We start from the raw sequence: 10,310 nt of genomic DNA on the forward strand, positions 1-10,310 counted from the left end.
TTTGAGGACAACCCTTTACATGGAAATTGGGTTGTTCCTGGTGTAGAAAATTATGCAATTGAGGCAACGCGACCCGAAGTGTTGATTCCTTACCAGGGTGATATTTTTTACCAAGGCGCATTATTTAAAAGTAAACAAGAATTGATTTTGGCATTTGGAAAATATTGTGTTGATGTGAAAATAGACTATCGAATCAGACGTTCATGCACGGTTCGATTTGAGGCTGGTTGCAAAGATGTGAATTGCAAGTTTTTGCTTCGTGCAAGATGCAGACCTGGTTGTACGTTTTGGCATGTGGTGAAGTTTATGCCGGGTCACACATGTAGTCCAGATATCTACGATTCACATTTTCGGAGTGTGAAGGCTATTGTCATCGGGAGTTTGTTCTCACAACGAGTGGCAATTAGTGAATATACACCTGGAATGCTAATGGGAGAGCTGCTTGAGCAGCATGGTGTACAGATCATGTACACTAAAGCTTGGAGGTCTTTACAACATGCAAAGAGACTTGCTTATGGCAATGCAGATGAGTTATTTCAGCAGTTACCCTTATATTTTCACATGTTGAAAGAAACAAATCCCGGCACTATCACGGCAATAGAGACAGATGAAAATAATCGTTTCTTGTATTCATTTTTTGCTCTTGGAGCTTCACTTCAGGGTTTTCGATCTTACATAAGACCGGTTGTTGCTGTTGATGCCACCCATTTGAAAGGTAAATATAAAGGCGTGATTTTTGTTGCCACTTGCAAAGATGGAGAGGAGATGATTTATCCCATCGCTTTTGGATTTGGGGATGGTGAGTCTGACAGATCATGGATTTGGTTTTTAAGAAAATTGAGAGAAGCTATTAGCGTGCCGGAGGATTTGGTAATTGTATCCGATCGACACCAAAGCATTGCGAACGCGATGAGCCTTGTTTTCCCTCATGTCCCGCATGTATTTTGTTTCTTCCACCATAAGCAAAACCTAAAGAAACGATGTAGACAACGAAATGATGTGATGGAGACATTCTACCGTGCAGCATACAGCTACACCCAAGTAGAGTGTGATACACACTTGGCAGAAATTCAATTGATGCATCCTCAAGCGCATCTAACATTAGTGGAAGCAGGAATGGAAAGGTGGTCGCGTGCATATTGTTCGAGAAGAAGATATTCCATGATGAACACCAATATTGTCGAGTCTCTCAATAAATGCATGATGAAAGCACGTCGGTTGCCTATAACGAGTGCACATGAATTTTTGAGACATATGCTTCAAAAATGGTTTAGCGACAGACGTGCTACTGCTGACAGGATTGTAACTGAGATTACCTCCGCTGCATTGGCACATGTCAACTTTGCCCATAGCAAAACATTAGATCGAGGATGTAGTGTAGTTCCTATAATACATGGAAACAAGTTCCTCGTGAAACATGCAAAGGAAGGCGATGGGATCGTTAACATTGATGCAAAAACATGCAGTTGTCGTAAATGGGATCTTGATCAATTATCGTGTCTTCATGCAGTTGCTGCTGGCAGGTATCATGGTTTGACTTTATTGTTCTTATTACATTCATTGCTTAATGTGATATATTAACACTCTATCTTGCTTTGTTTATCGTACGTGACAGTTTCATGCGGGTGCATTATAATTCGTTTTGTCATCCATATTACACTGCAAGCTGGGTCAAAAAAGCATATGAACTTCCCATCAATCCGGTCCCTAACAAGTCCGCTTGGGTTATTGCTGCACATGTTAGAAGGGTGGTTGTACACCCACTCGTACAAAGAAGACAACCGGGTAGACCAAGAGAGGGTCGGATTCCTTCTAGTGGGGAAGCTCGTCAAAGGAAAAAATGTGGAAAATGCGGTGCACAAGGGCACAACCGTCTATCTTGCCCTAATGAATGGTCTTCTTCCATTGGAGAGTCGAGCACAGCCGCTACTACTATAGAATCAAGAGATGCTGCCGTGGCCACTGCAAGAGCAAATCGAAAATGCAGCATTTGCAAAGAGGCTGGACACACTCGTCGTCGGTGCCCTATACAGTTGAGCAATCAAGGTGATGATAATTTTGGCAATGATCTAAACAATCAATAGAGATGAACTCATTCAGGAATGATAATGTCGTCACTTATGTTAATTGTTAGATTGTTTGAAGAATAATGTGATTCCTTACTTGCATTTACAGTGTGAATGGATTTATTACTGACCATATCCTTCATGTATCAGCAATGCTCAAAAATCACTTCCACAAGAGAAAAAGGATCACCAAAAGGCTTCTTCTAAGATATCATCAATCAAAACTAGTTTTTGTCATTCTCCACCAGAAATGAATGTTGTGTTTTACATTATTATTTGAATTCAAAATATTTTAGCAATTGTAATCTTTCGGTTTCCTTAATTTAAACTTGTAATTGATGATTGAAATGTGGTTGTTTGTTGATGGAGAGAGAGACTGAGTCTCTAATGTAGGTTGAATGGCCTGAAAACAAAGGAGATTCTGCCAAAATTTTCTAAAATTCAGTGATTTACTTGTTTTCAAACTATTGGGAAACTAGGAAAAAACACCAATATAAAAAAAAAGAAAAAAAAATCTATCGGGCTTCGTGCGCCTACAAAGCCTGATAGGGCATTTTCAAAGCCCGATAGGGCATCATCAAAGCCCGATAGGCTATTTTTTCCCCCTTTTTTAAAAAAAAAATCAATTATTTTTTAGGTTCAATTACCACTAAAATGAGCTCTTCTAAGGTTTTTCGTGTTAATTAAACACAAAATGCACATCAAACAACTCTATACATCACATTGGAACTAAGGTGGAATGGATGGATGATTAAGTGTTCCTCCTTCTATCTATCAAGTGTTGTTTAAATTCGACCAAAGAGATCTTAGCATATTCTATAAATTAAAATTTGGAATAATGAGTAAGTGATTTACTTGTTTTCAAACTATTCTAGAAAAAAACACCATTACCAAAAAAAAAAAAAAACCTATCGGGCTTCGTGCGCCTACAAAGCCCGATAGGGCATTTTCAAAGCCCGATAAGGCATCATCAAAGCCCGATAGGCTATTTCTTCCCCCTTTTTTAAAAAAAAAAAAATTCAATTATTTTTTAGGTTCAATTACCACTAAAATGAGCTCTTCTAAGGTTTTTCGTGTCAATTAAACACAAAATGCACATCAAACAACTCTATACATCACATTGGAACTAAGGTGGAATGGATGGATGATTAAGTGTTCCTCCTTCTATCTATCAAGTGTTGTTTAAATTCGACCAAAGAGATCTTAGCATATTCTATAAATTAAAATTTGGAATAATGAGTAAGTGATTTACTTGTTTTCAAACTATTCTAGAAAAAAACACCATTAACAGAAAAAAAAAAAAAAAAAAAAAAAAAAAAAAAAAAAAAACCTACCGGGCTTCGTGCGCCTACAAAGCCCGATAGGCTATTTCTTCCCCCTTTTTTTAAAAAAAAAAAATTTCAATTATTTTTTAGGTTCAATTACCACTAAAATGAGCTCTTCTAAGGTTTTTCGTGTTAATTAAACACAAAATGCACATCAAACAACTCTATACATCACATTGGAACTAAGGTGGAATGGATGGATGATTAAGTGTTCCTCCTTCTATCTATCAAGTGTTGTTTAAATTCGACCAAAGAGATCTTAGCATATTCTATAAATTAAAATTTGGAATAATGAGTAAGTGATTTACTTGTTTTCAAACTATTCTAGAAAAAAACACCATTAACAAAAAAAAAAAAAAAAAAAAAACCTATCAGGCATCGTGCGCCTACAAAGCCCGATAGGCTATTTCTTCCCCTTTTTTTAAAAAAAAAAATTTCAATTATTTTTTAGGTTCAATTACCACTAAAATGAGCTCTTCTAAGGTTTTTCGTGTTAATTAAACACAAAATGCACATCAAACAACTCTATACATCACATTAGAACTAAGGTGGAATGGATGAATGATTAAGTGTTCCTCCTTCTATCTATCAAGTGTTGTTTAAATTGGACCAAAGAGATCTTAGCATATTCTATAAATTAAAATTTGGAATAATGAGTAAGTGATTTACTTGTTTTCAAACTATTCTAGAAAAAAACACCATTAACAAAAAAAAAAACCTATCGGGCATCGTGCGCCTACAAAGCCCGATAGGGCATTTTCAAAGCCCGATAGGGCATCATCAAAGCCCGATAGGCTATTTCTTCCCCCTTTTTTTAAAAAAAAAATTTCAATTATTTTTTAGGTTCAATTACCACTAAAATGAGCTCTTCTAAGGTTTTTCGTGTTAATTAAACACAAAATGCACATCAAACAACTCTATACATCACATTGGAACTAAGGTGGAATGGATGGATGATTAAGTGTTCCTCCTTCTATCTATCAAGTGTTGTTTAAATTGGACCAAAGAGATCTTAGCATATTCTATAAATTAAAATTTGGAATAATGAGTAAGTGATTTACTTATTTTCAAACTATTCTAGAAAAAAACACCATTACCCAAAAAAAAAAAAAAACCTATCGGGCTTCGTGCGCCTACAAAGCCCGATAGGGCATTTTCAAAGCCCGATAGGACATCATCAAAGCCCGATAGGCTATTTTTTCCCCCTTTTTTTAATTTTTTAATTATTTTTTAGGTTCAATTACCACTAAAATGAGCTCTTCTAAGGTTTTTCGTGTTAATTAAATAAATTAGCCTATCGGGTTTCGTGGCCCTACATTTTATCGTTCTTTACATTTAGTTAATCAAATTTTTAAAAAATTTCGGTAGAATCTCCCCTATTTTTTGACAATAAACCTGCATTAGAGAAGTCTCCCTGTCCAACAACAAACTACCTCCACAACCACTTATCTCACCAACAACACAAAAACACATATCATTAAGAAAAATAGCCACATCCTAAGTATACACTAACTACTTCTATCTAGTTCAAATCACACCACTTTACAAAAGAATACATTGATATATCTATACAACAGTGCTATGTCTATACAAAAAAATTCCTATCTGCCTATGAAGGGTACGAATATCCGGAGTTGGTTGCATCTGCCACTGATCCTCATTATGCGTCAAGATGTCATGGGCGTATTTTAAAATAAGGCACCCACAACTATCCCTGTATTAGACATAAGAATCAATTGAAAAATAATCATATTGAAAAATTCAATTGACTCTATAATAAGATTTTAATTAATTAATTTACCCGTCCTGTTGTTGAGGCACCTTCTGAGGATCAATACTCTCCACCTCCCATTCACTATCTGAAGTGGCAGTTTCGATTGCTTGGGAGTAATATGCACTGCTCTTCAGCATAATAGGTAGGAGGCTTACCAATGGTTGTACAGATTCTACTCGGATCGTCCGGCTGTCTTTGTTAGTGGCGTTGGAGTCATATATCACAACTTTTCTATCCTTCAAACAAATCTTGACCAGAAACCAATGATAATTCATGTAATTACACGGGACCAAAACCTGCATTTTTTAAGATGTGTTAGTCATACGGAAATAAATACATCAATGATAACATTATTAACACGTACGTAATCGACCGTCCACCAAGGAAGATTTCCGTCAATGCTCCCATCAACGAAACGTGCCCACTCTTTCGGGACAGTCCCCGTAGAAGGCACGAATACTGTCCTAGTGTCCCCGTATGTTTTTTTCCAAAAATCTGCTATAGACACCTGCAACCAAACAAAAAGAAAACAGAACAATAACCCGGTCGACACACTAAATTGGAATGCAACAAAACAAAAAATACAAGAGTAATTTAATATGCTTGGAGAGCTCACAAATAGCCCGGTCGACATGATAGCATAATTCCTATCGTATCGTGGATGAGATTGTGCACGTCTTAAGCAACACATGTAACTATCAATGTGTTCCTCCCCCAACCATTCGGTTTCCTTCTCTATACGCTGGAAGTCGACTGGGGATAGATTGAGCACGTAACTAGTGTCACGACTACAATAACCAAGAATTAGAATTTCTAAAGTTAATAACGTATTGTTGTTGTAAATAGAAAAATAATACAAGTTACTTACCAAATATCTTCTTTAGAGGTTATGAACTCAATGTAGCCTTTAGGGGGGTTAAGACCATCATCCCCAACTTCATCCCCCACTTGGTCAGGAACTGATGACACTGCCTCTAGGTCTGCCTCATTCGCTAGGACATCTTTCTTTCTCTTCTTCGGTTGGATCGGATCAGTGTAAGGAGATTTTAAAAACTGCGATGGTTGTTTCTCTCGCATAGTACGTTTGCTGACTCGAACCGTTTCATCTTTTAACTGTACGATATGTGATTCCATATAAATAACTAGTTATTACAACATGCATTTTTAAAACGATATGTAAAACGTATAAATAAAAGTGAATTAAGAACTTACCACAGATGTAGATGTCTGGCCCTAGAAATCATGATGATCAAGATCTATCTGATCAGCACCCAAGTGCTGCTCATCGCCATCGTCATTGTGAGATGGGGAATCCTTAATAGACGGGATACGTAAATGAGTGGATAGTGTTGTAATCTGTTCTCTCATTTGACCCATTTCCTTATCAAATTGTGTCCCCATCTGACTGATTTCTTGTTGCATCCGTGTCCTCAACTGATAGATTTCCTGTTGCATCCATGGCCTCAACTGGCAGATTTCCCCATCTATCCTCCGCAACGTTTCCAACGTTAGATCAAGCCTCTCGGTTAACTACAAAAGGCAAAAAAAATAAAAATAAAAAAATAAAAAACTTACTACAAACAATTACAAAAAATAAAAAATAAAAAACATTATTATAATAAATATACCCCATCCTCATACTGTGCGTGATGCGGACTGTGCTGCCCAAATCTTGGCCTCCTCTCTTCATGTACAACCTCTTCCTCTCTCTCATCATCTCTATGTATCCTACCCCTCTCCTCCTCATGCACGCCCTCCCTACCTCTACCCTCCCCCTCCTCATGCCCGCCCTCTCTACCTCCACCCTCCTCCTCCTCATGCCCTCCCTCCCTACCTCTACCCTCCTCCTCTTCATCCCTGCCCTGCCTACCTCCACCCTCCTCCTCCTCCTCCTCATGCCCTCCCACCATACCTCTACCCTTCTCCTCCTCATCCCTGCCCTGCCTACTTCCACCCTCCTCCTCCTCCTCATGCCCGCCTTCCCTATCTCCATCCTCCCTACCTCTACCCTCCTCCTCTTCCTCATCCCCGCCCTGCCTACTTCCACCCCCCTCATCCTCCTCCTCCTCCTCCTCCTCCTCCCCACTCCCTATTTTGTAGACATCAACTCCAACTGAGTGTCGAGGGTTGTATGACCTCCAAAAATCAGTCTCTCGCTCAGCATCGGTGGGATCTAGTGTCGTAAACGATCCTCGTGCCTACAAAATTGTATTTTTTAGATAGATATTACATAAATAAAAAGAAATGACACATTCTAGATCACATTTACACTTACATTCATCAAACATTCCTCGTAATTTTTTATTTTTGGCCTTTTATTGCACAACCATTTCCTGCACCTAGGAATGGTGACTGATTCGGGTAATCTGACGGCCCATTTATTTTCAATATATGGGAATGTCTCGATCAACCACCACTGTAAAAAGAGCAAAAAAATTTATAATAAAAAAATATAAAATAAAATAAATTAAACAAACGTTAGTAAATTCAAATTATATACAATGTATAATGTAATGTAATACAATACAAAGAAACCTATTAGTGATTGTACCTGAAATGCCCACACAAAACCATAAAGGTTGATTTTCTTCCCAACCTCACTAGTCAGCTTCTCCTTCTTTGTGGCCAAACGAATGTAATATAGACTTTGACTATAGATGTACGTCCCCCAAGGGAACGCCTCAAATGCATGTAAATCCTCGACCAGAGTCCACATGAAATCCTCAACATATGCGCGCTCATCATGGCCCAACAATAGTATATTGATCATAACGATGTAAATTAGTTTCAGGACATCCTCTGTTCCCAAGTCATTTCTTGTAAGTTGTAGTTTTATGTTGTGCCCAGACACAAATCGCTCTCGTGGAAATAGGCGTGCCCGTAAACTATTTGCCTCACACGGTCTTGATTTAATGCTTTCTTTATCAATGCGGCCAAACCGAAGTCCACTAATAAGGATGAACTCCTGTCTCCCATACCTATATGGTGCGCCGCCAATCTCAAACCACATTTCATCGTGGCGGGCACCAATAAGTGTTACCTCCCTAACCAGAACTTGAAGTAGCAGTTGTGGTGCAGTCATCATTTGTGATAGAGGCATCTGCAAGAAGTGACCTAATGGGCCCTGCACGAATCTATCCAACAATGCATACTGGTTGAGAGCTTCACGAACTGCCACGAGATGCTTGATCCCACAATGAGTAGTGAGTCACGTTCCCTGCGGTATTACTCGGTGAGTGTGAACATAAGTAAATTCTCTAATCTGTGGATAAGCCATCTGCAAGAAAAAGAAAAAAAAAAAACAAAACTTAAAAAATTAAAATAAATTAACAAAGAATCAAATAAAGAATTTGAAAAAAGCTAAAACTAATATAAGAAAAAAAAATAATAAACTAAAACATACGTAAACCAATCATTGATGCCGTTAGTTTTATTAATTATTTGTGGAGATCCTTTTTTGGAATTAGCAAAATAAATTCAAATATTTGTATGACAAGACAAAGAAATTAAAACTTGGAATTAGATTTTTTTTCCTGTTATTTTCCTATATTTGTATGACACTTTTTCTTTTGTATTCAAACTTATATTTGTATTTATTTATTTTTGTATTCTAACATGTATTTTAAATTATTTTTTTTTTCTATTTTTCTTCTGTATTTGTATAATTCTTACAAGTTATTTGTACTTGTATGAATTATAAGTTATCTGTATTTTATCCAATTAATAATTGTTTTTTAATTTTCTTCTGAATATTAAATTTTTGACATATATGGCCCTATCGGGCCATATCCGAGCCTTATCGGGCCATTTTTCCTGATTAGGCCCGATAGGGCTCGAAGAGATCCCTATTGGGACATATCTCCAAGCCCTATCGGGCTCTACTCGACGATATGGCCCGATAGGGATCGGCCTATCGGGCACTATATGGCCCGATATAGGGCTCGGCCGAGCCCTATCGGGCTTATAATTGAAAATGGCCCGATAGGGCTCGAAGACGAGCCCTATCGGGCCTTATCTCCGAGCCTTATCGGGCCATTTTGCCCGATTAGGCCCGATAGGGCTCGAAGAGATCCCTATCGGGACATATCTCCAAGACCTATCGGGCTCTGCTCGACGATATGGCCCGATAGGGATCGACCTATCGGGCACTATATGGCCCGATATAGGGCTCGGCCGAGCCCTATCGGGCCTTGTCCCGATAGGGCTTAGGGCGGAAGCCACCGTCTTCCTCGTAGAAGACGGTGGCGGCGCCCGATGTCGGCCGTGTTGCCTGACGTCGGGAGTGACGCCCAGACGAAGCCCGACGATGGGCTTCGTCGCCCTTGTCTGGCGAGATGCCCCAACGAAGCCCGACAGTGGGGCTTGGTTGTTTGCGACGAAGCCCACCGTCGGGCTTCGTCGCGAACGAAGCCCACTGTCGGGCTTTGTTCGAGACGAAACCCGATGACCAGTCTTCGTTGCCGGCAACACAGGCGAACCGACGACCATGTCCACCAGCCCCAGCGTTAACAAATCTTCACCAAAATCACACAAAAAAACATACCTTGTTCAGCGATGATGAGATTGATGTCGTTGGTAACGATGGCAGTCAGTCACGGCGACGGTAACGGCAGCTGTCAGGCGGCTGTAGTGAGAGAGAGGTCAACTGGTTGTAGTTGTGAGGGTTGGGTACGGTAAGGGTATTCTAGTATATTCCGAGTTTTGTGGGTTTAAAATTGTGAGGATATTTTGGTATTTTATTTTTCTTAATTTTTTTTATTTTTTAAACAGAATTATGGTCAAATCTGGTCAAGTGGCTATATGATGCTATTAGTTTGTTTAAAATGTTAAAAAGGTTTTTTTTCAGAAATGTGACTAAAAAGGAACTTTGTATTTAAGGGGTTGTTATTTTTTGCAATTTCCACTTGTTTTTTCATCTAAATTGTTTGTCAATTTTGATTTTGGTCCTTGAATTGAACACTATTAAAATTTATATTAATTAAATTTAAAATAAAAAATAAAATAAAATATATTTTTTAAAATTTAAAGATAAGTCAATCCCGCAAAAATAGGGATGATAGGTACCACTTGCTTGGCAATCAAGAAAATTCCTAGAGGGCCTCTCTATATAAAGCCTTCTCTGCCTTTGAAATTTGAAACCCTAAC

General features: G+C 38.5%; 1 protein-coding gene across 1 annotated transcript; it reads left to right on the top strand.

The window, feature by feature from the left end:
* Positions 1–1,161: 1,161 nt before the first annotated feature.
* LOC127794754 (uncharacterized) lies at positions 1,162–2,084 on the top strand. Its single transcript, XM_052326001.1, has 2 exons — positions 1,162–1,523; positions 1,616–2,084. Exons 1-2 carry the CDS (start codon positions 1,162–1,164, stop codon positions 2,082–2,084), a joined length of 831 nt encoding a protein of 276 aa, XP_052181961.1.
* The last annotated feature ends 8,226 nt before the right edge of the window (positions 2,085–10,310 follow it).

The sequence above is a fragment of the Diospyros lotus genome, chromosome 2 (genome assembly GCF_014633365.1).
Source record: "Diospyros lotus cultivar Yz01 chromosome 2, ASM1463336v1, whole genome shotgun sequence".
Classification (NCBI taxonomy): domain Eukaryota; kingdom Viridiplantae; phylum Streptophyta; class Magnoliopsida; order Ericales; family Ebenaceae; genus Diospyros; species Diospyros lotus.